Genomic DNA, 26,107 nt, shown 5'->3' on the forward strand with positions numbered 1-26,107 from the left:
GCGAGTGAAAGAGAGAGAAGGAATAATATTAAAAACACCTCCAGTGCCGTCTATAATTCACTCAATGTATATTCACCATTAGCGTAAGCGATTGAGAGGTCGACTTCCTCGCCAAACCCGTTATGGCTATGCCTTAGCCTATCGAGCTGCCTCTCCCTACTCACACAACTCGGCTTCTTATCTTTATTTGTCGAAGGTGAGAATGAGCTGCGAGCGCGATTGAGGAGTGAGTTTGAGCGTGAGCGGAAGAACCCGTAGCTGTCATTGCCGCTACTCTTGTTGCTCTTGTTGCTACCGCTGCGCTGCACTACGTCCGTTTGCATCATCTGCGCAGTCTGCGCAGGTGGGGTATGAATAGGAGGCAAAGCGCAGCCTTCATCATCTACACTCCCATCCCTACCGAAACTTACGGAGGCGGCGTGTGCAAAAGCGTCGTTGAAATCTACTCCGTCTGCTCCCGGTAACTCTTCCTCCTCCGCTACCTCCTTCTCCTCCTCCCGCTCCTGCTCCTGCTCTTCTTCCTCGATCCGCCCACTTGGCGCAGAGTACGCCGCCATCGGGAACCGCCAATCGACAAGCAGCGAATGGGGGCGGACAGGGCGGTCATCATCGTCTGGAGGGTGAATGTGTGAAGGTGAGTGTGAGGTTGAGTGTGAGTGATTTTCACTATTGTCTTGCATCTCACAAAGATCTTCCTCTCGCCCACTCTTTCTTTCCTCTTGCTCCCGCTCCCACTCCTCCCACTCCTCCCGCTGCTCCGCCTCAATCTGGCAGCGCAAGTCCCTCTCAAAGCGAGCGTCTACACGAGCCTCTTCCAAATCTCTGTGTGCGCGATCAAGTGCCTCTCTACAATTGTCGAGGTCTCCCGTAAGCAATAAAACATGCTCACGCATCTCGCGCACCATCTTCACCTGCGCCGTATGCTCATGAATCGAAGGTAGCTGATCCAATCTAGCTCGCAATCGCTGCACGACCTCCTCACTAGCCTCCCGCTCTCGCCGCTCTTGCGCCAACTCCCTCTCTGCCGCTTCGTGCTTATCACGGTACTCACCCAGCTCGTCGTGAATTTGAGCAAGCTGCTGCTCTAGAAAGGCGCGAGTGGATGGTGATCCATATAGCTCCGTCTCCGTTGACCCACTTGAACTTATCGACCCTGAACGTGCTTTGTTGACTAGGTTTAGTTGTTTTGGTGGTGTTTTGTTGGTGGTTCCGTTGCTCGCATTTCCACTTCCAACCACTCCCGCCAGATCATCCATCTTGTCGTCACTCCTACGGTATTGTATCGAGCCTTTGCGACGAGGTGGCGTGCTAACGCTGCTTACATTTATATCTGTATGCGCCGTGGTATTTGCATCATTGCTGCTACTGTTCCCGCTAGGTATAGGTGGCATCCCTCCATAGTCAAAATCAGCACTCTTCCCAAACGACGCATTCGTCAGCGGTGAGCTGAGCGAGTTTGATGTGGCAATTGAAGAGTGCGAATGCGAGTACGAATTTGCATTCGACATTTCCGATGAGGTTGACCCACTGCGCTGGAACGATGGCGGTTGAGACACCTTACTGGTAAAATTGAAAGGAGATTTAGTGTTTTGATTGTGCATCGATAGAGGTCTAATAGGACGTTGAGGTGCAGCATTCTTCATCAGACTATCCAAATCTACAGAATTGCGCTTGGTTTTGTAGCTTTTGAAGGAGCTCGTCGGATTGCGCGGTTTCGATCCACCATCATCATCCTCTTCCTCCTCCAGCAGTGCGCCTAATTGAGGAATTTGAGATATGGACATAGGTGAATGTCTTGTAGGGTGAATAGGAATATTTTCAGACGCTGTGAAGAGAGTTAGCGGGTTTTGCATTAGTGAGACATCGACTAACAACTCAATTGCTCCAGTTGAGCGGTCGTAGGCATAACCAGTGACATACTGCCACCGCTTTCATTCATATCATAGTTTTGAGCAGATTCATCGGTTGATTTCGGAGAAAACGTGTCGTCGTCGTCATTATCGAGAATATCATTCCCAGACATGAGCTGCATAGAGTGGGAACGTGTGGATACAGAGGAGTGCCTCTTGTGGGAGTGTTTCCTGCCATGAGAAGGACGTGGAGATGGCTGTGTGGGTGATGGCTGAGAAGGACTACCTGGGCTAGCTGGGCTGCCGCCGAAAGAGAAGCCACCGTTATCACCAGTGAATCCCATTAAATTAGATAGATTGGGTATAATTTAATAGATAGGAATATAATTTAGATGGAAGTAGCTCTACAACCAACAACCAATCAAAATGGATAGAACGGTTGAATTTAGACAGTGTCTATTAATTAACTCCAATTCCTTTAAAATTCCAAGTAAACCTAGAAATTCTAAAGCACCACAGCCAATTCAGCTAAACGAAGAGTCCAAATCCTTACTAGACAATCTCAATAATGTTAATAACGTGATCAACTCTATCGACAGCTCTACCAATCTCGCCGTGTTGGATGAAGAGATCAGCTCCATCTTAAAGCTGTCGAGCAGCCGGCTCAAGCTACTCGACGACAAGATTGAACAAAGTCTCTCTACCTCGTATGTAGATACGCTGCTTGGTCAATCAAGCAACCCCGTCCACAAACAACACCAATACGGCAAACTCATCTCGCTAAACGCTTTCCTTTTTAAACTGTCCCATAAGTATCAGAAAATACAGCAGAGTTCTTCCAAGAAACATAAAATTATACCACAGTACGCTCAGTTAGAGGATGTTGATATACCCACGCCTTCGACCAATCACTCACACCTTTCCCCTCAACAGACTCTACTTTTAGACAAAGAATCTGAAGCACTCAGGAACTCCGATAAACAAGACTTAATCGCACTCGAAAAAGCTCAACACTCCCTCCTCTCCATCACCAACTTACAGTCTGAGATCATGACTCATCTCACCCAACAGTCCCATCTCGTCGAACAACTATACGACGACTCCTTGACTAGCACAGGAAGCCTCGGTGACGCTTCCAAACAACTCTTCAAAGCCAAAGACAATCAGTCTTCTTCGAGACTGTTCATTATCTTTTTCTTTTTCATCGCTGGCTTTTCTTTACTGTTCTTAGAGTGAGTAATTAACCCCTCCAACAACCATCTAACTCTCTTCAGGTTCTACGACTGATCCTCATAAACTGTAATACCCACTCATCACGTATGCATTCTCCATGTCATCTGTACCTAGATCTGAGCAGACCTGTCTGCCGACCTTTCTGATTAGTCGAATGCTCTTTTTGGGCTTGGTAGATCTATCTATGACCCCAATTCTCTTCCTTTCACGTTGGCGCCAAAGCCATTTCAAGTGAAGAATGACATGTTCCGCAAGGTACAAACGCCTTGTGAGCGGTGCATGCATAATGAAGGTCCCATTCCGTAGGCTTTGAGCATTTGACAAGTTGCATGTGATCTTTATTGGCTTGTGCTGCCCAGTGCGTTTAAATTTCCCCCTGTAATGCTGTTTTACTAGAGGGGTGGAGCCCTATATGCCAAGGCCTCAAATTGAGATACCTTAGTGAAATATTGTGATCTAAGCGATTTCATAGATACTTTTCCCACATCTTTGTCCCCATAATTTGAATCTTCGAAATGCACCCGGTCTACGCAAACACTCGATTTCAGAGTTTTGATGACCCCCACTTTCTATACCTAAGTCTCTTCTCCAAAGTGTGAAGTGATGTAAAATAGCAATATTCATTTCTTGGAGTCTGATTTAATAGCTGTGGACGTCATCTTTCGTAAAACGTTTTTCGCGTTTATATAGCCGTATAGTGGAGATTTTGGGTGCTTGTGGTCTCTATAAGACAGAGCAATTTGCATCTATTGATTAAACGTGTGGTATCCTCGACATCCATCTTATGTCGAGCGCTAGTGCGATTTTGGACAATTGCCTCCTATCAGCGTGCAGTGTGCAATATGGAGCACCAAAGATCTTGATCTAGCAAATTCATATTCTTACTTGTCAGAGCTATCTATAAATTTCTTTTATTTGGAAATTATCAGAATTCGTAAATCGTCATCTGAGATGAGATAGATGGTAGCGGAGAATCCCAAGTCGGTGAACGCTGAGCGGAGGGATGATACAGCGGTAGATTTGAAATGCTGAAGAGCCAATGAAAAGTATTATGTGGTTTATTTTGTATATATTTCTATTATATGACTTTACCGTACTAATCTTCTTCCCTGTTTTGCCACTTGCACGGTGATCCCAGCATACTTTATTCGATAGAGTGGTCCGTATTCTCAACATCATCCGATGTAATCACTAATCAGACGAATCAAATCACCCTACTACCTCACAAAATCACGCTGCGAGTACTCTACTAACCGAAGCAGTATAACGACGAGGAAATTCAAAACTGCAGTCCTAAAAATTTCATTCCTTGAATACTGCCACATTTGAAGCCTATTAGTGAAGAGAAAAGGCAATCGGCGGTGCTTATCTGATGCACGGAGAAGACCTGTATGCGTCGACCGAACGAGGCTTTCAGCGCGAAACACATCCAGTGTAATAAAGCGTGTAGAGTGTTTCTACTTTGCAGACACCACATTATCCCTGTTGAACCATGTCTATCAACCCTCTAATCCCCGGAGTGAACAACAAGTTCCTGCTCATTACCAACATAATATTCACGCTGCTCTTCTTCAACTTGGTGTTCTTGATACTAGCGGTAGACTACGATAATGGAAGAACGCACGTGATAGCTCTCACGGGAGTCGTCGTTGCGTTGTGGACGACTGTGAACTGGTGAGCTCAACGAGCAAGGAAACTACAGCGCTAAAGACGACGCAGGTTCTACTATGAGCTGTCAAAGACCAAGAAGACAGAATAAAACGTTTTGTAATATCCATTGATAAGCCTCTTGATCTCACACGACGACCTGTTCGTTCATGCACAAACGGAACTCGAATAATTCCATTTTCCAGACAGACGAAGATATCAGCGGCAAGAAGGGATATCACAAGCCGTTTGACACTGCTCCATCCTGCCCCAGCCCGCTCTCTTCGGCCAAGGTTATCTCATCTTCCAACTTGCAATGCGATGCAGACGTGCCCAAGCTGGCTTTGAGCAGCAGCGTCGAAGAGAGCAAGCCTGCGTGAGTACAAATCTTTAATCGTCTTCGAATTCTGACCACTTACAGCCAATCTCCATCCCACATTCCTCCGCAGAGCCAGCAGCAGCCGAGCACGTCGCCATCATCCATGGATATCTCTCCTAGATCCCATGTGGCTCCGCTCCCTCAAAGCCAGCCTCCGCGGCCGCCTCTCGTCTTCACCAAATCTCAACCCGTGGTGAAGTCACCTGTCGCCGCAACTCCGGACACAAACCACTATGCAGCACTCATTCTCCAGAGCAGAGAAGTCAAGCTCAATAAATGGCGCAACTCTTCCAATGTCCCCTCAACCTTATCGGCCTCCGTTACACCATCCTCCATCCGCCGAAATCAATCACATCATATTCGTAGGGGCTCAGCAGATGTTAGGACTCTTCAGAGTCCCAGCCCAAATAACAAAGAGCCTCTACGTCGTATGCGCACGGTCAGTGTCGCAGAGCCATCGTTCGAACACCACTTACATCGTTCGAGCTCTGTGTCGCAGAATCCATCATCTGACGATAGGGATGTTAAGTGGGTCGATTGGCTGGAGGAGTACCAGCAAATGAAAGAGGCAAAGATCATGTCCGATCAGATACAGGCGTCTTCAGAGACACTCACCCCCAAGTCTATCCACCAGAGTCCAGTCATCCGCTCACCACCATCAGCTCAGCCCAAGCCACCTCCGCCATCTTATCAGCAGCATCCAGACTTCCGCTTCCCCCAACGCAAGCCATCATCTGCCTCTTTAACGACTGATGTCAAATCAAGGTATCTGGGTCCACCCAATACTAATTCGCCGTCGCCAGCTAGTTCAATTAGTAGGCCAGAGCTGCGCAGGAAGAAGAGCCATCAGCTAGGTGCCAAAATCGAGAGCTGGTGGTCTGCAGTCAAGACAAACTTCTTATCAGGTACCTCCAAATCAAACGAAAAGGATGATGAAACGATGCCAATGTACAGCCATAAAGGGAAAGAGCCAGAGCAACTAACATCTCTCACTCTACCAGATTTCACAGACCCATTCTCCTCAATGCCTGGCGAATACTTCGGCACAGAGCCGTCTCCTGAAATCAGATCGCCCAACTCTCAACAATCACTGCTCACTGCTCAATTGCGAGGAAAAACATCGCCTCAGCCAAACGAACAGTCATCTGGAGACTCAATACGAGGTTCTCTCACCGCGTTGGGTATTAATACGGGTGTAGCTCCCAGCTTGAACACACAGGCACAACTACCCAATGCAGAGAGCTTCCCTAAAAATTTCTTTGTAGATGATTCAGATTCCGATCGCCGTCAGTCGAGCGTGCAAGGAATGCCAGTCTCGGCAATGCAATCGCAGATAAAAGCAAGGTTGACTAATGCAAAGCAGCAAGCTAATAGGGAAGTACAATGGGTAACTAACCAAGTGACTGAGTACGTTGAAAATGAGCTAAGAAGGAATAAAGATCAAGATGAAGAGAACGATGCGGTTGATGATAACGAGGTGGCACTTTCGTTGAATGATTCTCCAACAGCTTCTTCAATAGGGTTTGATGCCTTACCCTCATCTTACTCAAACCAATCAATTCCAAACCGCGGGATCGGCGTGTCTATGCCACGCAAGTCATCAACATCACGCAGATTCTCGGCTTCTTTTGTACCCACCTCGCCAATTCGAAAGATATCAATGCATAATCTAGATGCAGTGAAGCAGGCTTCGTCCCCAGTCAACGTCAGCCCACAAAAGTCTAGTTTTAGGAGAGTATCGCAAGTACCATTGAGGTACAGACAGAGATCAATAAGCTCATCCCGTTCGCCAAGTCGCAGACGATCACCACCGCCATCGACGATGGAAAACACTGCGGACTTGGACGACGATCTGGATGACTTGGAGAATGAAGATGAGGATGATGATGATTTTATGAAAGTGCTCCAAGATCTCATTCTTATCGGTCAGGAGGTTATAGATACACCATTGAGCACCTACACGAGCATTCCAGACCTATGTCGGTCGACAGTCCAGCGCGCGCGTCATTTAGGTACCAAATGGGACGCCAACCCCTCGTGGGATGGAAGACAGTGGTATATACAGTTTCTGCTTGCTGTGGCTGGACTCAGCCGCATAGTCGAATGGTGGGAAGGTGAGTGTTAATAATATTCTCTATTGCGGATCTAACGAGCACATTAAAGCTGAAAAAGGATTCTGGAACTTTAACGAGAGTGATGACGAAAAAGACCCTATTCGTTTTGTGGTGCGCGGTGACGACAACAATGTCTGGATAAAGAATCCTGATGAGTTGTCTCCTAAACCAGCCACCGTACTGCGATACGACCAACAGCCACTAGCGCAGTCACAACATCGACCATCAAGTGTGCGCTCTTCGCCACCAATGAGTCTAGCATCAAAACCATTGGCCCCCAACGAGTCTACTACATCGATTAATCGTGTACAAGAGGACCAGGTTGGTGAAAATGAACCAGATAACGATTCTCAGCAGAACAAACGTCCCGAAGATCTCGATAGAGCTGCTGGCGTCGAACGCACTCAGCACATATTGATTGATCTAAGCCTGGACGATGCTAAGTTCCAATTCATCGCTCCTTCATGGGCAGATGTTGTTGGGTGGGTAACTCAGTTTTTAGTGTCCTATGCTTACATATCTCAAGCTCTAACCCCGATGATCTCTATGGCAGACCAATATCCGAGGTCCTCGCACCCGAAGACGAGACCGTTTTCATAGAAGCTACGCAAGCATTCCGCAAAGACGAAAATTCAATCAAGGAAGTGAGGTTCAGACTATATGTCGTACCAGAGAATGCTCGTAATGGCGAAGAGATAGACTACGACTTCGATTTTGAGAATTATGCAGAGTTTGAAGCGAAAGGTATGATGATGAAGGAGCGATACACTGGCGACTTTACTCATACAATGTGGGTGATGAAGCCAGTTCCACCAACGAAGTACGACATCGAACAGCGGGAATCTGAAGCTGTAAGATCCGGAGGCGTGTTTGATTTGGAAGTTGCCCGACAGCAATCGACCATTCACCAACTCATCCTGTCAGGCAACAAAGCAGATTTGGAGAAGCCTCTTTTGTGCAGAATCTGTGAACTGGAAATACCAATGTGGTTCTTTGAGAGACACAACGAAACTTGCAACGAAATTCACCGACTCGAGATGGATATTAACAGCATAAATGAAAATCTTGCAGAGTTTATAGACATTATCAACGACCTGAAATGTGTTATTGGTGGTACGAAAGAGGGAGAAGCAATTTACGAAGGTACTAATTTCAAGCTCCTCATCGATGATCATGGCAGACGTTCAACTATCAAGCAAATCAGAATGCTCGATCATTTATTCGAAGGAGTTGAAACTGCATTGGATATCTCAACACCCGGTGCTAAGAATGAAGAAGAGGCTGAATTGCCAATTGAGCAGCAACGATTAGTTTCACCGTCGTCTGAAAGTAAATTTCAGCAGATCAGGATGTGGCAGAAGCCGATTACGGATGAAGATGCCTTCATCAAATTGATCAACAACATCGAACCAGTTTTACAATCGAAGCTGAGAGCTGTGACGCGTATGCGTAACACCATTATATACACGGAGAAGATTCACCACGACTGGGAGGAAGCTATTAAAAAAGAATTTGAAAGTGCCAGTGATAGTGCTAGTGGGGAGTCTTCTCAGGCCTCATCCCCAACTAAACAGGACCCGCCTTGCTCGCGTGGAATGGACGAAAAAGGATCCAGCTCGCTTGCTCCATCTTATTATCCTTACGTTGGTAGCAGTGGCTTGCCATCCCGTACAGACACTCCAGTCGAAGGTAAGAGTAGTAACAACAGCTCGAAGCAGATGAGTAGGAGGACATCTAAAGGCTCAATTAAAGCTTCTGGTCCTCCGCCGAAATCAGAGAAGAACGATAATGAATCTGAAAAAGAGAAAACGATAGTACCACGTCATTCGCAGTTATTCAACACAACGCATCCGTTCACAGAATCGCCCAAATCTTTATTGGTACCACGAACCAACTCAACAGAGACATCAAGCGTATCGCCATCGAACACCTCCCCGCTGTCGCAGATTAGCGGCGACGGCTACTCGCTTTTACTGCAAGCAACATCGCCACCAATCGAAAAGAGTAGCACTAAAACTCACATGAAGAAGAGGAACAGTCTCAATGCATATACCAGTGCCATGCCAAGTGGTAGTCCATCTACCAGCACCAAGTACGTTGGATTTGAAAGAAACAGAAGTGGATCGCCACACATACCCTCATTATTTACACGCGAGACAGAGTCACGTAGACTGAATTCTAGAATCGGTCATCACTCTCCGCGCATGTCTTTCGTTCCGACTGCGCGTGCCACCCCTGCCAGCATACGCGACTTCGAAGTCATCAAACCTATCTCGAAGGGCGCGTTTGGAAGCGTATACCTGGCCAAAAAGAAGGCTACTGGAGACTACTACGCTATCAAGATACTGAGAAAGGCTGATATGATTGCCAAGAACCAAGTCACGAATGTCAGAGCAGAGCGGACAATTCTGATGTCTACCGCCGAATCACCGTTTGTTGCTAAGTTGTTTTTCACCTTCCAGACCAAAGAGCACCTCTTCTTGGTCATGGAGTATCTCAATGGCGGTGACTGTGCCTCACTCATCAAGCAACTCGGTGGTCTGAGCGAGGATTGGGCAAAGAGATATGTCGCCGAGGCTGTAGTGTGTCTAGAACATCTTCACGAGCAGGGTATCGTTCATCGGTAAGTTGTTGGGATATTTTACACCGCAAATTTAACTTTATGCAGTGATATGAAGCCTGACAATTTGCTCATTGACCAAAAAGGACATCTTAGGCTTACTGACTTTGGGTTATCGAAAATTGGTTTACTTGGTCGGCAGGCTAGAGGTACGACCGACCAGTCAAGGCAGAAGTCGCAACAGAGTCACGATTTAGATGTTCAAGGCATAACCTACCTTGCAAACCCGAATGAGAATACATCGATGCCGGCTTCAAATTCGTTTATTCAATCCTACTTTTCAAACACTTGGGGTAGATCCAGACGTAATTCAGCTGTTTCGGACTCAGATTCATCTGGGAATAAGGCTGTGGGAAGAGGTACCCCTCCTGTTCATTCTGACGACTCACCCATCTTCAAGAGTAATCCCCAAGCATTTGCAGGCACACCCGATTATCTGGCGCCAGGTGGGTTATCGCAACTAAAGTGTTGGTGTTTGACTAACAAAACTTTAGAGACGATTCTTGGCTTTGGTGGTGACGACATGGCTGTAGACTGGTGGGCGATTGGCGTGATTCTTTATGAGTTCCTGTACGGAATCCCACCATTTAATGATGCCACGCCGTCGAAAGTATTTGAGAATATACTATCGAGAAGGATATCGTGGCATGAAGATGATCCAGACTATCAAGTCTCACCAGATGCAAGAGACTTAATGGAGAGGTTGTTGTGCAGTGATCCTCAGAAGCGTTTAGGGGCAAATGGTGCATGGGAAGTCAAATCCCATCCGTTCTTCGCTGATATAGACTGGGAGAAGCTAATGACAATGGAGGCAGCGTTCATACCCGACGCAACAAACCCAGAGGACACGGATTATTTCGATCCAAGAGGAGCATTAAATGATGACTTTTCGGCGCAAATAGAAGCATTAAACAAGGCTGCCGACCAGCAATTTGAGCCTGCACCATCGACGCCGCCAATAAACTTCCCACAGTCACCATCAATCCCCATTGAGGGAGCCAATCCTTCGGAAACGGCTACTCCTGGACCTGGAACGCCAATTTCTGAGACTAGCTCGGCTTTATTCACAAATTCAAGCAACAGAGGTAGGACTCATGATGATTTCGGTCCATTCAGTTTCAAGAATCTGCCTGTTCTCAAACAAGCCAATGATGAGGTGATAAGGAAAATGAGGAACGAGTTTATGGGTCCAAGTAACTCAGTGTCTTCTGACGAGGAGCAGCTTTCACCTGTTGAGAGAGCAAAGAGAGGATCATCAGTCAAGCACCGCAAGTCGTCACTTTCTTCACAGAACAAAATAAGTAACTCGTACAATCTAAACTCAACAGGCCCACCATCTCCAACAACCAGCACAGCATCCTCATCTCTGGCTGATTCAAATGGAATCAAGCGTAAGAGCTCACAAGCACATTCGAGGAAAACATCGGAGAGCTTGGCGGTAGAGAGGCTGAAGGCACAGCTTGGTAAGGCAAAAGCGCCATTGCCGTCAAGTCGATCTAGAAATGTATCGATATCCGATCATTCTGAGTCAATGAAGGCATTGGACGTAGGCACACCACCGACATCGATATCGTCAGCTGATTTAGCAAATGATCGACCTGTTGATGTGCTGCTGGCTGACGATAACCCGATTAGTTTGAAGATACTTGAAACCCTTCTGGCTAGATTGGGATGCCGGTGTGTTGTTGTTAGAGATGGCACTGAAGCGGTCAGCTGTGCTACAGGGGATATAGAATTTGATATCATGTTCTTTGATGTTGAAATGCCGAACTTGAATGGAGAAAGTGCCGCCAAGGCTATCAGAAACCTATCAAATCTCAACCAAAACAAACCGATTGTCGCTGTCAGTTCGTTCAAGACTACATTTAGAATACAAGAACAGGGCGTGTGGTCTGCGACGATGAACAAGCCGGTTCAAAAGTCACAACTTACTACGGTTATGAAGCATTTTGGGTGAGTCACCAATGATTCACAATCTCAAAGTGTACGACAGTACTAACAATCTATTCCAGATTCCATACAGCAGATCTAAGGCAATCTTTAGCATCGCATGTCGCTTAGAAGTCTCAAGTAAATTGACACAACAATGACCAAAATTGCATTTATGAAACACCTCACATCCGGTTCAAAAATTAGCGTAATGACTTTCACGATTTTGGTGTTGCAACGTACATCATTTCATTTCATATCTACCGAGTAATGAGTTGTATTATTTATATTTCATTATGTATATCACCGTGTAATGAATGTATGACGGACAAGCAGGTCTGTTTAGTATTTTCATTCATAGGAGTAGTAATACATTTTACAAATGGTTGATCAGATTAATTAAATTGATTGATGAGTGCTTATAAGCGCTTATGCTGAGCAGCAGATGCGGCACAGATGTGGAAGACTGGGAGAGGGTGAGACAAGTGAAAATTTAGTCAAAGAAACGCACGCTGTTTCTCCAGCTCATCCATGCCAGCTTTGAAGTCAGTTTCGAAGCCCTTATCGTCGACGCTGCCTTCATACTGACCTAGGTCGAAGATGTCAATGAGGCGATTAGTGAAAGCTAGACGGAGGGACTGTTGCAGTTTGAGGTTATCCTCGAGGAGATCGCTAATGCGTATACCAAAGGAGTACCAGAAGTGGTTAAGATTTGCGAGTTTGACGAAAGAAGGAGACGCGATGAGAGCGTTTGTCACGCGTGTGGAGAATGCGGGAGGAATGGATAAGTTCAAGAAGTCATATTCACTGTGCAGTGGTTTCAGTGGCGTACTTTGTCGTATAACCATTCAACTCACGATAAAGCTAGCGTTGAAGACAGCCAATAGGGTAGATCTATTTTAGCGCCTTCTTTAATCTGAGCGTGTTAGGTGGGGTAGAAGACGCGTAATTTACGACTGCCACTCACATCGTTTTCAAGACCACCTTGAAGCCAGCCTTGTCCTGGAACATTGGTGAGGAATTCAGAGGGAACTTTCTGAACCGAGTAAGTGAATTGAATAAGCGTATATAAAAACACCATAGCCACCTGGTTGTCTGCAATTATTGAGTCGATGGAGTAGTACGAATCGAAGTCGATTGTCATTGAAGTTAGCTGAGGAGATGTAGATATCAATATGAAGACAAATAATAAATATAAATACAAACAAATTGAAATATATTCAAATCAAAAGATATCCTCCTTGACTTGCAACGATGAACCCTGCTGATGGATTGATCGACAAGATACTCAACACAAATCATCTGCCATCTCGAACGGCGTTTATGATCGCTGTGGGCGTATTACTCCTCTATCTCCAATGGCAGGCGATATTGGTTGTATTGCTGGCTGGGTGGGTTTCTATCCCAGGCTGATCGACAGCGGAGATGCTGAAATGCTGCAGATTCCTTGCCACTTCAGATCATTTCACTTTCACTGTCAAAACGCTCTTACAAGATGTTGGTTTTGGTTATGGCGTGCTAGAGCCTGAGCTTAGCTGACGGTGACTACGCAGGACAGTGGTCCTCCTATTAATCCCATTGATAATCTCAATGACAGCAGAAATATATCACTTAAATCACTTGCACCGATATCATCACTTGGAGATAGTGATATACACCGGCAGAGCACCTACACAGACAAATTGGATGTCTTGCCTGAGCTATACGAGCCACTAGATTCTACTTTAGACTTGATTGTACGCGATTTCGTCAACTGGTGGTGCGCGTCGATTATTGTCACTTGACCCACCTAACAAACTCTTAGGTACATCCCATTAGCACTCAATCCGCCTGATTTGGCTTTTCCTAGGGAATGCAGGAGGAGTTTAAACCACCTAACTTCGTCTATCTGCCAGAGAGTAGTCGCAGGTCGCAGCGGGAGTGATATTGTGAGGTCAAAGTATACCAATGGCTAACGACAAAGCACTGACCATTTCATAACACTCCAGGCTATCTTTATTTTCTGTTCTACCGCACAGACGCTCTTGAGAGGGCTGAGGACCCGCCGGATGCCGTCTCAGAACAGCGGATCGACAGTGGAACCCAAGGAAAATCAAGATTATCACCCCTTGCTACGCAGCACAGCTGCTCAAATACTTGCACTATCTTCAGCACCTGCAGATGCGGAGAATGGGGCTTTGCAGTCCCTCCTCACTGAGATTATTGCTGGTCAGATAGAGGCGGCGGTTAGCATACTCACGCCAGACTGGGTCAATCTCACCGTAATTGCCTTGTTTGAAGACGAGAAGAAGGAGCAAAGAGTGCGCGAGGAGGCTGAGCGGATGAGGGTGAAGGTGGAGCAGGTCGTCAACTCTGATACCGTTCCTGGGGAATATAAGGAGGATGATGAGTGTGGTGATAATGAGCATAAACATGAGCATGAGAATATGCATGGAAATGAAATAACTATACCAGACAATCACGACAATGACAACACAAAACGCAATCAACAGACAAACAAAACGCGTCAACAGCGTCCGCGTAGAGAAACTCACCATGGTCAGAGACCTTCTATTTCCACGTCAATTTTAGAGAAAGAAGGCCCACTTCCAGTTGATGAGGAGGATCTAGGTGCGACAGCTAGCGAAAAGAAGACAAGAGTCGTCTCGCCCTTCACCAAACCAACACATGAAGCAATTGGTGATATAGGAGTGAAAGAGGAGGAGGATAAGGTGGGAGTGAAAAGGGATGCTACACCAACGCTGCGAGAGATATTAGCCCAAAGGAACAATTCCGAGTTATATGATGATTTCGAGCGGTTCCTGGAGATGAGAAGAAGGGAGGGTTTGTTGCGGCTGCTCACTCAAGTGACGACATTCAAAGAGATAGTGACAATAACGAGTCCGTCGGAACCAATTTTCAGACAGGATGCTATAGCTCTGCTGGCTAGAGCTGAAGAGGCTGTCGTTCCTGGAGATGTGAGGTTGTTGGAGAGCATCAACGCAACCAGAATGAAGATAGATGGAGATGCTTCTCTCAACGCTTTCCTGCCCATCGAAGTGGAGATATACACCAATCTCGAGAATGAATATGGCACATTCACAATGATCAAGCGAGATGGTGAGAGTATACCAAGTGGGAGTGTACCTAGTGTACCATCAACCAACTCGGAGAAAGAGAGCAGTGAAGTAAACACGCCGCGCACATCTGGCACATCTAGAACATCGATGGAAGTGCAACCGAAAGAATTTGAACCGAGCTACTACCAACGCCACACCAAGGTAGATGTGACAGATGTATCAACGCCGTCGCCTCGCGACTTTGTAAATGGTAAGACGTTAGAGGTGATGGTGGCTATAGAAGAGGAGGGGGAGTCAGGATGGATGTTATTCAGACGATGGGTGGAGTTTGAGAAACTGGACGGTGCACTGCAGAAAGCCTTTCCTATGGCAGGCACAGCGAGCTTTCCGCGCGCGTACCTGCCCACACTGAAGCATAAGAGGAGCTCAGATGTGTGTGCATTGCTCGCCGCTTATATCAAGACACTACTGATTGATCCGCGTTATTCTCGCTCTGTAATCGTGACAGACTTTCTGCGCAAGGAGCAGACGGGCGCGGGTGGTAAGAACGGCACAAGCGCATCAGGTGGGACTGGGAATGGTAGGAATAGCAAACTTTTCAACCTCACTCAGCCAGGTAAGACATTTAGCGAATTTGCTCAGGCTGTCTCGGATATTGGGGTGAATAAGAAACGGCTGTCATTTCCTGGACCATTGGGTGGTAAGGGTGGTAGAGGCCCTGCTGTATCAACTGCACCACCTACACCACCCAAAGAAGTAGCAGAAGTAACAGATGCCTCAGATGTAGCTAGTAATGATACCATCAACGAGGTTGATATGAGGACGCCGGCGGAGGAGGTCGATCACAGCGCCTATGCGACTGTTGGAAGTGAGAGCAAGAGCAGTGAGGAGGAGGAAGAAGAGGAGAGCGTGGGGAGTGAGAGCGAGGGCGCACCCAGTGCAACAGTAGCATATGAAGATGATGATGATATAGCAAATAACACCACCACCACACAGCCAACGACCACACCGCCTATGAACGACGAGGATCTCAATCTAGTGCTTAATTCGATATTCTCAATACTAGAAGAGGCGTATGAGTTGAGTGGGCAGCAGTGGTCGCTGAGGCGTGGATTTGTGGGTGATGCGCTTTATGAGTTTAATTCGTTTGCTGACATTGCACCAGTTCAGAGTGCTTGAGAGGGTGATCAGGACGTCATACTCGAGTACAGTGCGTACGGCGTTACAGTCGATAGTGGAGGGAGTAACGAATGTGAGGAATGTAGCCCAGGTGCTCAATTCGCTCAAAGACGCACTGTGGCCGCCACCAATGCGTGAGTGGGGTGTAGGGGTGGATGAGAGTCGTAGCGATGAAGAAAAAGTTCAAACGGCACAGACAGCCAGACAACTCCTGATAGACAACAAACCTAGCGCCCTTTCGAGTGCTATGGGAGATAGCGCGACTAGAGACGCTGTGATACTCCTCCATGAGCTGTTCCAGGATGAGAAATTCTGCCAGGAGGTTGGGACATTGCTAGCGTTGGATTTGTTGCGTGTGTGTTTGTAATAAGGGTTTATAAAGGTATTAAAAGATGTATTTTAATTGGTTGAATACATACGATGATGATGTTTAGGGGAGTGTCGAGATTAGCGGGTAAAAGATGCGCGTACTCAACAGCAGCTGCGAATACCAATAGCGGTAGTGGTAGTACGACTGCTGTAAAACCCCCTCAACCATCACAGCCACGTTCTGCGGTCAACACGACGCAGGAAAGAGGGAACCCAGTAACGGAATTGCCCGAGCAAGCAGATAACAGGGCCACAAAATGGTCACCAAGGCAGAGAAGCAAAGAAGACGCATTCGTTGGAGCCAGATTTGAGCAGAAGAACTTGGGACTTCAGCCAAATCCAAAGGCAGCGATTGAGCTGATAGCAGATGAGCCAGTTAGATTGGTTGAGGGACGTGTGGCTAATTGTGACGGTGGCGGTGGACCACTCGGACACCCAAAGATATACATCAAGTTGGACAAGCCAGGTGCCCATGCATGTGGATATTGCGGGATTAGATTTGAGCAAGCGTTGCATGATCATGGACATTAAAAAACTCTTGAATGAATTTGATTTTACAAGTCTACTTGATTTCTACAAGTTTACTTGGATTTTTGAAGTCTACTTGAATTTTATAAGGTTACTTGAAATTTACAAGGCCATTTCACTTTTACAAGTCTAATAAGTCTTTAACTGATGATACAGCCTCTTCTAACACCTCATCTCTTCCTCTGTCAATATCGACAGCCCTTACATCACACTCACTTTCATCTGGCTCTTCTAGCGTCTCCAGCTGGCTATTGAGCATCTTGGACGTCATGAAATGCCCCTTCCTCGCTGCCATTCGAGCTTCTAGTGCTTGTTGAGTGCCTTTGAGATAGAGGAAGTATGTCTGGATAGGCAGGAACTGAGTGTTATTATCTACATTGGTCTCTCCACGCAGTGTGTCTCTATAGATCTTCTTCAACGCCGAACACGCTATGAGGATCACTGGTCGTTTCTCCATTCTACTCTCACTCGCATCACTAATATCTTGTGCTCGCTGGTGTATACGCTGCAGCCACGGCTGTCTATCCTCATCACTGAGAGGCACCCCGCGCGTCATTTTATCGACGTTGGTCTCCGGATGGAGATTGTCGCCGTCGATGAATTCTACGTTGAGAGTGCTGGATAGGCCTTCACCTATGGTACTCTTACCGCAGCCAGAAGTACCCATTATAATAATCAACGCTGGTCTTTTCATGATTTAAGGGGGTTTAAGTGGGTGTGGTGGATGATGCTGTGAATGACGTCGTTTGAAATGCCAAATGAATTCGGAAGATTAGGCGGGTGAGCCGGTCAAGTCGGTGGAATATAAATATTATTATATTTACACCTGTATTCATAGTCCACTGATACATTCATCTCTCTCTTCATGACATCCACCACTAAGATAGCGGAATTACAGGAATTATTAAGCATCGAGGACAGTGAATTGGCAGAGGATCTTCTCAGTCAGAGTGGCTGGAATTTGCAGGGGGCTGTTGAGTGCTATTTCGATAGGCAGCAGAACCCACAGAGTACACAGAACACCCAGCAATATCCACCCAATTCCTCTGTAGCTAATGTTGGCTTAGGGGGCACGTCTCGATTAAGTGCATCTCCACTATCTCCACTTTCTCTACTCTACAATTTATACCGCGGTTTGGTCTACCTGGCTGTGAAGATACTAAGACTCCCAATCTGGCTTTATTCCTTTGTGTTCAACTATAATTCACTCAGCCAGCCACCTACTTACATCTCCCCACAAGATGCTAACTCTCTCCTCATTTCGTCGATAACCCAGGCGGTGAACAGCGTACAAGGGCCATCTTCAACAACGACCGCACTTAGCAATGCAGGCAACACAAATACACCCACACAGCCATCTCTTCCCGCTTTTTACACAGGCACTCCCTCAGAAGCCATCAAAGAAGCGCGAAACACAGCTCAGTTTGGCATAATAGTCGTGATAGACGGGAGTGAGACAAGCACCCAATTCAAGCACTCAACGCTCGCCAACGCTCATTTCGTAAGGCTGGTTGAAGAACACCAGTGTCTCGTTTACGTCGGTGATGTCACTGTAGATAAGCACGCGTATGAGTACGCGACGGGGTGTAGTGTAGTTACATCTGCATTTCCTTACGTACAGCTTTACTCCCTCCAGGCACTCCCCACTCGTTCCAATCCACTCGTCTCCACACCCACCATGTCCCTTCTGGGCAGTGTGTCGGGCGGGGATACGCTTGGCGACTCCTTCGTAAACTTTCTCTCTTCACGCTATTTGAGGCGAGTGGGTGCGTATCTAGGCAGATTGCGTCTGGAGAAATACGAGGCTCAGCGCAGATCTTACCTTCAAGAAGCAGCGGAAAAAGAGGAGACTGATCGTATGCAGCGTGATGCTGAGAGGGTTATGCGCAGAAGGGAAGAGGTTGCACAAGAGAAGAGGCTGGCTGAGGTGGCTGCTCGAGAGAGGGAGATAACCGAGTTGGAGAATGTGCGCAGAGAAGCCGCGTTGGTTGAATACAAGAGATGGCTCAAGGGAACGCTCCCAAATGAGCCCCCTAACGGCATCAAATTGGCTTTTAAATTGCCTGATGGAAGGAGAATTGTACGCGGTTTTGCTCCACAAACACCCCTCCACACCCTCTACACTTATATCGATACCATTGACGTGGAACATGCATCAAACACACCGCATCCACCACTTACAGACTACTCGCCTCAATTCAACCTCTTCACTAGCTATCCTAGGAGGCTTATACCAGATGATATGGATAGAATGGTTGAGGATATCGACGTGTTGTCTAAGGGTGGATCTGTGGCAGTAGAAAGCACAGTCACATGCGATGATAGTGAGGAGAGCGATGGTGATGAGGAGGATTAAGGTGCACAACGCGTGCGCTCGCATACACTTACTACCTGCATACATTTACACTTGCATACATAATTTACACCGGATTTGTCAATCAAACAGTCACCACAAATGGTCTTAGAACACCTGATAGTGCCAGCGACGGCAAAACAAACGGCGAGTTTAATATTTGTGCATGGCTTAGGTGAGGAGGATTTTTACAACATGATACACGTAACACCAACATACCACCCACACAGGCGACAGCGGATATGGATGGAAACCAGTAGCGGAGCTTCTCAGTAAGAGTCTGCCACACGTCAAATTCATTCTTCCACACGCACCGAGCCAGCCGGTGACGGTGAACGGGGGGATGTCGATGCCATCCTGGTTCGACCTCACGAGTCTGACGCTGGAGGGCACAGATGATGAAGATGGTCTGCTCAAGAGTGCTTCTGAGATCAACAAGCTAGTCACTGCAGAGGTGGATAGCGGTATCCCATCGCATCGCGTTCTCGTCGGCGGCTTCAGCCAGGGATCCTGCCTCGCCTTCCTCGTTGGTCTATCTAGCGAGCGCAAGCTGGCCGGTACTGTTGCTCTCTCCGGCTGGCTTCCTCTGCGTCATAAAATCAAATCCATGCTCGGACCTCACCACCAACATTTACCTATTTTCCAGGCGCACGGAAGTGACGATCCCGTCGTCGCTACTAAATACGCCGATTTTACTAGCTCGTATATCAAGTCACTCGGTTTCAAGGATGTGCCTGTGTCGCAGCCCCAGAATGGCGGTATCTCCTTCACGAAATACGACGGTATCGGCCACGGCGCGTGTCAGGAAGAGCTGCAAGACCTGGCAGAGTGGCTAGTGAAGGTGCTCGGATAGTGTGTAGTGGAACCATTTTGTACTATACTCTTGCCAATGAACAGTACTTGGAAAAAACCAGACAGACAGACAGACATCCTCACACACCCACGCAACAATATTGCCATTACCAACGACGGATACTCGACTTACTTCTCCAACCTGTGCGCCGCTTACCCCCTCAAATTGCTCACGCCAGCTCTGCGCACAGGACCGGTGGGTGTAGGGATATGCTACACGCTGCAGTATGGCGGGGGGTTAGTATCTGGTGATATTTGCGATCTCAGCGTGGATATACACCACAGAAGCACTCTCATTCTTCTTACGCAAGGTTCTACAAAGGTGTTTAAGAGTAGCGGGAAGACGTCGCAGCAGAAGTTGATGGTAAATGTTCACCCCCACGCCACGATAGTCTCCCTCCCAGACCCTATCCAGCCCTTCGCGCACTCCCGCTACAAGCAGAAGCAGGATTTCTTCTTGGATGGCACTTCCTCTGCTGTTATCCTTGATTCTCTCAACAGTGGTAGAAGTGCTTGTGGAGAATACTGGGATTTCGATCGCTACACCTCCATCAACTCCATCTACGTCGATGGACATCTCATCGTAAAAGATAGCGTACATCTAATTCAACCTGATATACAAACACGCTTGCATCCCTTTCACGCTTACGCCATGCTTTTCCTCATCGGCGAAAAGACTAAAAGTATACGTGAAGATTTTCACACTCAGCAGTCATCTCTAAACTCTGTATTAAATGGCAGATTCCATGTCGGTAGTCGTCCAATCTGGTCTCTCACTAACATTTCTCCACAAGCCTCCGTTGTACGCTTGGCTGGGAAGGACGACGAGTCTATCAAACACTTTCTCGGTGAGAGGTGCACTCAGCTAGAAGATACCATCGGTAATGAGGCCTTTGTGAGATGCTTCAGATGATGTATCAATGAATGAATTTAAGCTGGTTATTTTGTACAATGTAAATTATAGATTATGTATATGTAGATATACGTAGAAACATTAGGAAAACGTAAAGAGAAATACGTGAAATACGTCAGTCTTTATTTCGCATCTTATATCAGTTAGTCACGTCCCTTGAACGCGTCTTGACACCCTTACCCAACCCTCTAACTTTATCCATCAAGCTTCTCTTTCTTGTGATCATTGGTTGTCCATCATTCTCCTTGTCTTTCTTTGGCGAGTTGGCAGAGTTAGTGTAACTCACTGGTGGTGGTGTTGCCGTCTTCTTGCTTGCAGGAGATGAAGGTGATGCTGCCGCTGTTGGAGGTTTAGGCAGATCCTTATCGTAAGCACTTGGAGATGGTGATATGGAAGGTGTGTGACTCGCGCTCGAATTTGTACTGTAGTTCTGACTCTGACTCTGACTCTGATTCTGACCATGCTTAGGCGACTTTCTGCTAGATCTCCACCTCTGCAAAATAGACTGACTGCGATTGATAGTGTCACCCGTTCCCACCGTCGCGCGTCTTCTAGATCCGCCAGACCATTGAATGGGCTTGTCAGGGTCGATCTCCTCGCCCAGCTGTATTGGGCGTGGTGGAGGTATTCTCGAGCTTGGTTTTCTCTGTGGCTTGGCTGGCAGAAGAGGTGATTCTTGATAATTGCTATGCATATGTGACCTGCCTGCTGGCTGATTTGGTGCACCTGCGCTGAAAGCCTCCCAGGGCTCCTCTTCATGCTTTCCCCAAACCTCTAACAATGGATTGCGTTTCTTCTTGTCCTCTCTAATTCTCACCTCCTTCTCTTCCTCTGTTTCAACAGGCTTGACGTGCTGCGACTCAGCCAACATCTGCGCATCGAACGCCTTAACAGGTGCTTTCTTGTGGTTGTTACGTGAAGGTGATGCTGCATCGTATGGACTGTCGTGGTGCCAGACTGGAATAGCGTTATATGTCAGCCTCAGCCTGTTTACTACCAAATCATTCCAGACTCACGGGCTGATCCTGTAACTGCGGTGACATCCCAGCTATCAATTACATCAAAATGCTTTCCAGGCTTCTTGTCTGGCTTTGAATTCGTCGTATTCGATCTGCTCATTTTGGCTGATCGCTTTGCTGTGCTATCTGGAACGGTCAAGTGGTTGGAATCGTCGTGCGTACGTGATCTCGACAGCGGAAGTGAAGTTTGCTGTGGGAGCTTTGGCGATGGCAGAGGCTTTCCCTGGACGCTAACGACATCCTTCAATGCCGCCTTGTACGCGTCTGTGGAATTAGCGTGCTTTGGTGGTGGTGGTCTATCCGTTGGCTCTGAGCCATTGTTAGATGTATTCAAGTAGCCTATTTATAGACCTACTAAACGCTGTCATTGATTATTTCTTTATTTCTTATTTTCCACAATGGATTATGATGCTCGGTTCGGTTCAAAGGATCAAGGGCGTGCGTGCACGCCAATGAATTAATTTTATTTTACATCCAATCGAGACCTCCTCTCAAATGCATCAGATTTATTCGCAAACATCCGCTCACTAAACTTGAGCTTTCTTTTCACGCGTTCTTCTCCGAACTTTGATTTCATCATCGATTGCTCCTCTAGCCCCGCCTTGGACAATTTCCGAAGTTGTCGAACCAATGAGCTTGGCTTCCGTTGCCTTACTGATGCTCCATCATCCTTTCTCTCATTCGGCTTCTCATTCAGCTTCTCCTTCACCATTCTCTCTCCATCCCTTTTTATCTGTTCTAAACTTTCTGACTGATCTTCTGTCAAATTTTGACTTGAGGGGTCTCCATGCTGACTAAACTTTTCCTTGATGTACCCTTCTCTCTCTTCCTCAATGTCCTTCAGCCTTCTGTCTCCCTCATCTGCGCTAGCCATCGGTGAATTCCATGTACGCCTTTCTTCTCTCAGTTTCATGAGATCCTTTGCGCTCATGCCAGGTGGCAATACTACAGAGTTCATAAGAACCAGCGACTCCCTCGATTGTGATAGTTTAGCCTTCACATTTTCCACTTGTTTGAGTGTCGATGTCCGACTAGTCAATCTGATTGTCCCTGTGATATCATAAGCGTCGAAACATTGGTCCCAATCTCACTCACAAGTCGGATCTTCTCCTTTTACAGTAGTGAAATCTACATGCTTGTCCTTAGGTACCTTTTTGTTGTCCAAAAATGACTCGACTTCGTAGTCGATTACATACGTAGCTTTATCTGGACGTGTGTCTTCAGCTGACTCAACATACACACTCATGAACTGCTCTCCCTCTCGGGTTTCGAAAGTTATACTCAGTGTCTAAACAGCGCTGATGAGTATTATTTCAACTTTTTTCACTTCATAACCCACCTCATTCGGTATGAGGGATGTGGCCTCGTCTAAAGCATTCTCCAACACGCCAACCGAATGTTTAAAAGACTGTGTAGCCATTAGAGTAGACCCGTGTAGTCTCTCATCCATCTCCTCAAGCGGTACGTATTGGAAGCCGAAGATGCGGCGTGTATTATGATAAGCTGATTAAATATTATGTTATTAAGTCTCTGAGCAGGCTTATACTTGACCTCACCAACGAAAATTCCATCCATAGCTCCGATACGTGCTTGTAGACTGGAATTGATCAGATTTGTACCAACGAAATGTTCCACTCTTACCTGTATTTCAAGAATGAGCTCCTAACCATATCATAGTACTCGCGTTCGAACGATTCAAACAGTCCACCTAATGATTGTTTGACTCTTGAGCATGACAAATTAAGACACACTTACGTGACTTCTTGATGTTGTATCCCGCACCGGCTTTGTAATTCAGGATATCCTGCCTTACAGCCACAACAGCTCTAGTTTTGATGTCAAATGTTTTGCGAGGCAATCTTGTGTCAAATCCGTCGAGTTGCGATCGCATCAATATCTTGTTAGCCTGGATACTGTAAGCATACGAAGCGCTTCTACTAAGCTAAGCCCTACCTTAGAGTAATGGTAGGCCTCCCTTTCATTCATTTTCTTCTCAACCGCACTAGTCATTGGATTAGTGCGTAGTAAACCGCTGAATTCCTCAGGATCCATAGTTAGTTGCTTTTCTAACTGCGTCCCAACCCAAAGAAGCACATTATCTTCTTCAACATCGTAGCTTTTATCTTTGTCTATAGCGTAAACCGGTTTGTTTTCACTATCTGTCGATGCATCGTCTATTTTGCGAAGTATTATTGCAGCTGGGAGTTTATTTGCATAGCTAAAGTCGTTTGGCTGTATTAGTGGTGTTATGATTGTAATTTTCCTCTCAAACACCACCTACAAGTCCTTGAAACCCTTCCGATAAAGATTCATAGTTGACAGGTTTCCAATTAGTCAACAAGAAGTGTATATGGGAAAGCACGCTAGTCATACTAGATGTAGATCCAAGGTAGCGGCAGTTTTGCTTCTTTGTCAGATCAATAAGATCCTATGGACATTAGCCGGGCAATATCTCAAAGAGAACAGCAAACGCACTTTGTCTTTAGAACTCGTCATATATGGCGGTAGTCTATCGAATGCGAATTCCTCTGGAGGATTAATATCCTCCAAATGTGAAGGAAAGCTGTATACACCGGTTCGGGGACATCGAAGCCAGACTGGATGCGATGGCTGGAATAGTACTCGCTGAAGAGCTGATACGAGAGTGGGTATGCGTGGTTGATCAACTTTAACGCCTGTAGGATGCTTGAGTTTGACAAGTGATGGCAGGCAGTCTACGAACCGCTAATGTGATTCGATTTAAGAGGATTAAAGTCGAAGCGCTTTTCGTTTTCCTGTGGTCTAAACACGCCTTCCTTCTTCCTTCTCTGTGGTGCTGCTCTTGATGTATGTGAAAAACCGGAAGGCAGATTATCATCGATATAGTGCAAATGAGGGACAATCGAGGGTTTAATCTGATAATAGTGAGCTTTATAAGCAGACGAGTAGTATTCTTACTTGAATATCGCCGCCATTGCCACTGCAACTGCCACTGCCACTAGCCTCACTACTGCTGCCATCTTCTTGCAACGAGCGAAGTTTGTCTGATAATTTTAGGGACACCGCAGCTGTATAATCTCGCCTGCGCGCTATCAGACGCCTAGCTCTGCTATTCACCACCTTGTTCATTGATAAGGTTGAGAGAGCACAAACAAAGCCGCACAGAGAAAACACGAGGAAAATTAAAAAACAAATGCCCTGCCTCGACCGCGCGACTAGGGAAACATGTATAAAGTAAAAAACGATCGCAGGGGACGGCATTGGACCGTAAGTACATTTGCAGCGTTGATCTAGAGACGACGACCACGACGACCACCCTTACGCTGTAAAAATCGTCAATAATATTCTTCACTAAAGCCTCAAAGAATCTTACACGAGTAGAGTCGGATGGAACTGGGGTGACATCCTCGATACGACCGATACGCATACCTGCACGAGCGAGAGCACGGAGAGCTGCTTGGGCACCTGGACCTGGAGCCTTGGTAGCGGTACCACCAGTGGCTCTGATCTTGATGTGAAGGGCGTTGATGCCAACTTCCTTGCAGCGGACAGCGACATCTTGTGCCGCCAACATGGCAGCGTATGGGGATGACTCGTCTCTGTCAGCCTTGACCTTCATACCACCAGTTACTCTGGTCACGGTTTCCTTTCCAGAGAGATCGGTAATGTGGACGAATGTGTCGTTGAATGAAGCAAAGATTCTTGCGACACCGAATACAAGCTCGCCTTCAGCGACTTGTGGTCCCAAAGACGTGTTTGCTGCTGCTGCTTTGGTGGCCATGACTTACGATGAAGTGGTCAGAGAGATAATTTTTGTCTTTTGGAGGCGCAAAAAATTTGTTTTGCAGTTGGTCAGTTTGGAAAATGTGCGTCTATATTAAACTCAGTATCTTTTAATGCATGCATGACTACTTTTTCCTACTGCTTCAAGCCTCCGCTGCCGTATCGTCGAGCCATTTTCAGTCGCTGTGACAAGTTACACATCTGAGATCAAGCTTGTTGGCCTTATATAATCCTTGATCTTAATGACTCATTCAACGTCTTTTAAGCGGTACTTTTGCGCCGCCTCAACGATGTCAGCACT

General features: G+C 46.7%; 12 protein-coding genes across 12 annotated transcripts; 7 read left to right on the plus strand and 5 right to left on the minus strand.

Moving 5' to 3' along the window:
• Window positions 1–50: 50 nt before the first annotated feature.
• J056_003613 (uncharacterized protein) lies at window positions 51–2,194 on the minus strand (the record flags this gene model as incomplete). Its single annotated transcript, XM_009268829.1, has 2 exons — window positions 51–1,825; window positions 1,873–2,194. The coding sequence occupies 2 exons, from the start codon at window positions 2,192–2,194 to the stop codon at window positions 51–53; spliced, it is 2,097 nt and encodes a 698-aa protein (XP_009267104.1).
• Window positions 2,195–2,276: 82 nt separating this feature from the next.
• Window positions 2,277–3,137, plus strand: J056_003614 (Syntaxin ufe1; the record flags this gene model as incomplete). The annotated part of the gene is made up of 2 exons (XM_009268830.1): window positions 2,277–3,082; window positions 3,125–3,137. 2 exons carry the CDS (start codon window positions 2,277–2,279, stop codon window positions 3,135–3,137), a joined length of 819 nt encoding a protein of 272 aa, XP_009267105.1.
• Window positions 3,138–4,575: 1,438 nt separating this feature from the next.
• J056_003615 (uncharacterized protein) lies at window positions 4,576–4,842 on the plus strand (the record flags this gene model as incomplete). Its single annotated transcript, XM_009268831.1, has 2 exons — window positions 4,576–4,757; window positions 4,803–4,842. 2 exons carry the CDS (start codon window positions 4,576–4,578, stop codon window positions 4,840–4,842), a joined length of 222 nt encoding a protein of 73 aa, XP_009267106.1.
• Window positions 4,843–4,900: 58 nt separating this feature from the next.
• Window positions 4,901–11,904, plus strand: J056_003616 (Serine/threonine-protein kinase cek1; the record flags this gene model as incomplete). Its single annotated transcript, XM_009268832.1, has 7 exons — window positions 4,901–5,106; window positions 5,152–7,223; window positions 7,273–7,705; window positions 7,750–9,846; window positions 9,892–10,289; window positions 10,338–11,796; window positions 11,856–11,904. 7 exons carry the CDS (start codon window positions 4,901–4,903, stop codon window positions 11,902–11,904), a joined length of 6,714 nt encoding a protein of 2,237 aa, XP_009267107.1.
• A 287-nt stretch (window positions 11,905–12,191) lies between these two features.
• J056_003617 (DNA replication complex GINS protein PSF3) lies at window positions 12,192–12,916 on the minus strand (the record flags this gene model as incomplete). The annotated part of the gene is made up of 5 exons (XM_009268833.1): window positions 12,192–12,238; window positions 12,284–12,579; window positions 12,630–12,688; window positions 12,740–12,808; window positions 12,860–12,916. The coding sequence occupies 5 exons, from the start codon at window positions 12,914–12,916 to the stop codon at window positions 12,192–12,194; spliced, it is 528 nt and encodes a 175-aa protein (XP_009267108.1).
• Window positions 12,917–13,026: 110 nt separating this feature from the next.
• On the plus strand, window positions 13,027–16,377 carry J056_003618 (Sorting nexin-13; the record flags this gene model as incomplete). Its single annotated transcript, XM_009268834.1, has 6 exons — window positions 13,027–13,163; window positions 13,215–13,269; window positions 13,326–13,531; window positions 13,577–13,700; window positions 13,761–15,947; window positions 15,997–16,377. The coding sequence occupies 6 exons, from the start codon at window positions 13,027–13,029 to the stop codon at window positions 16,375–16,377; spliced, it is 3,090 nt and encodes a 1,029-aa protein (XP_009267109.1).
• Window positions 16,378–16,433: 56 nt separating this feature from the next.
• On the plus strand, window positions 16,434–16,910 carry J056_003619 (Lactobacillus shifted protein; the record flags this gene model as incomplete). The annotated part of the gene is made up of 1 exon (XM_009268835.1): window positions 16,434–16,910. The coding sequence occupies one exon, from the start codon at window positions 16,434–16,436 to the stop codon at window positions 16,908–16,910; it is 477 nt and encodes a 158-aa protein (XP_009267110.1).
• A 118-nt stretch (window positions 16,911–17,028) lies between these two features.
• Window positions 17,029–17,601, minus strand: J056_003620 (Thermoresistant gluconokinase; the record flags this gene model as incomplete). Its single annotated transcript, XM_009268836.1, has 1 exon — window positions 17,029–17,601. One exon carries the CDS (start codon window positions 17,599–17,601, stop codon window positions 17,029–17,031), a length of 573 nt encoding a protein of 190 aa, XP_009267111.1.
• Window positions 17,602–17,772: 171 nt separating this feature from the next.
• J056_003621 (UBX domain-containing protein 3) lies at window positions 17,773–19,263 on the plus strand (the record flags this gene model as incomplete). The annotated part of the gene is made up of 1 exon (XM_009268837.1): window positions 17,773–19,263. The coding sequence occupies one exon, from the start codon at window positions 17,773–17,775 to the stop codon at window positions 19,261–19,263; it is 1,491 nt and encodes a 496-aa protein (XP_009267112.1).
• Window positions 19,264–19,362: 99 nt separating this feature from the next.
• On the plus strand, window positions 19,363–21,025 carry J056_003622 (Acyl-protein thioesterase 1; the record flags this gene model as incomplete). Its single annotated transcript, XM_009268838.1, has 3 exons — window positions 19,363–19,435; window positions 19,491–20,112; window positions 20,158–21,025. 3 exons carry the CDS (start codon window positions 19,363–19,365, stop codon window positions 21,023–21,025), a joined length of 1,563 nt encoding a protein of 520 aa, XP_009267113.1.
• Window positions 21,026–21,164: 139 nt separating this feature from the next.
• J056_003623 (uncharacterized protein) lies at window positions 21,165–25,152 on the minus strand (the record flags this gene model as incomplete). The annotated part of the gene is made up of 13 exons (XM_009268839.1): window positions 21,165–21,982; window positions 22,042–22,353; window positions 22,573–23,094; window positions 23,140–23,332; window positions 23,384–23,547; window positions 23,601–23,641; window positions 23,686–23,752; window positions 23,800–23,950; window positions 23,998–24,276; window positions 24,326–24,472; window positions 24,520–24,719; window positions 24,767–24,938; window positions 24,982–25,152. 13 exons carry the CDS (start codon window positions 25,150–25,152, stop codon window positions 21,165–21,167), a joined length of 3,237 nt encoding a protein of 1,078 aa, XP_009267114.1.
• Window positions 25,153–25,313: 161 nt separating this feature from the next.
• J056_003624 (40S ribosomal protein S14) lies at window positions 25,314–25,804 on the minus strand (the record flags this gene model as incomplete). Its single annotated transcript, XM_009268840.1, has 2 exons — window positions 25,314–25,346; window positions 25,397–25,804. The coding sequence occupies 2 exons, from the start codon at window positions 25,802–25,804 to the stop codon at window positions 25,314–25,316; spliced, it is 441 nt and encodes a 146-aa protein (XP_009267115.1).
• Window positions 25,805–26,107: the final 303 nt, after the last annotated feature.

This window comes from Wallemia ichthyophaga (assembly GCF_000400465.1).
Source record: "Wallemia ichthyophaga EXF-994 unplaced genomic scaffold scaffold5, whole genome shotgun sequence".
NCBI classification, from domain to species: domain Eukaryota; kingdom Fungi; phylum Basidiomycota; class Wallemiomycetes; order Wallemiales; family Wallemiaceae; genus Wallemia; species Wallemia ichthyophaga.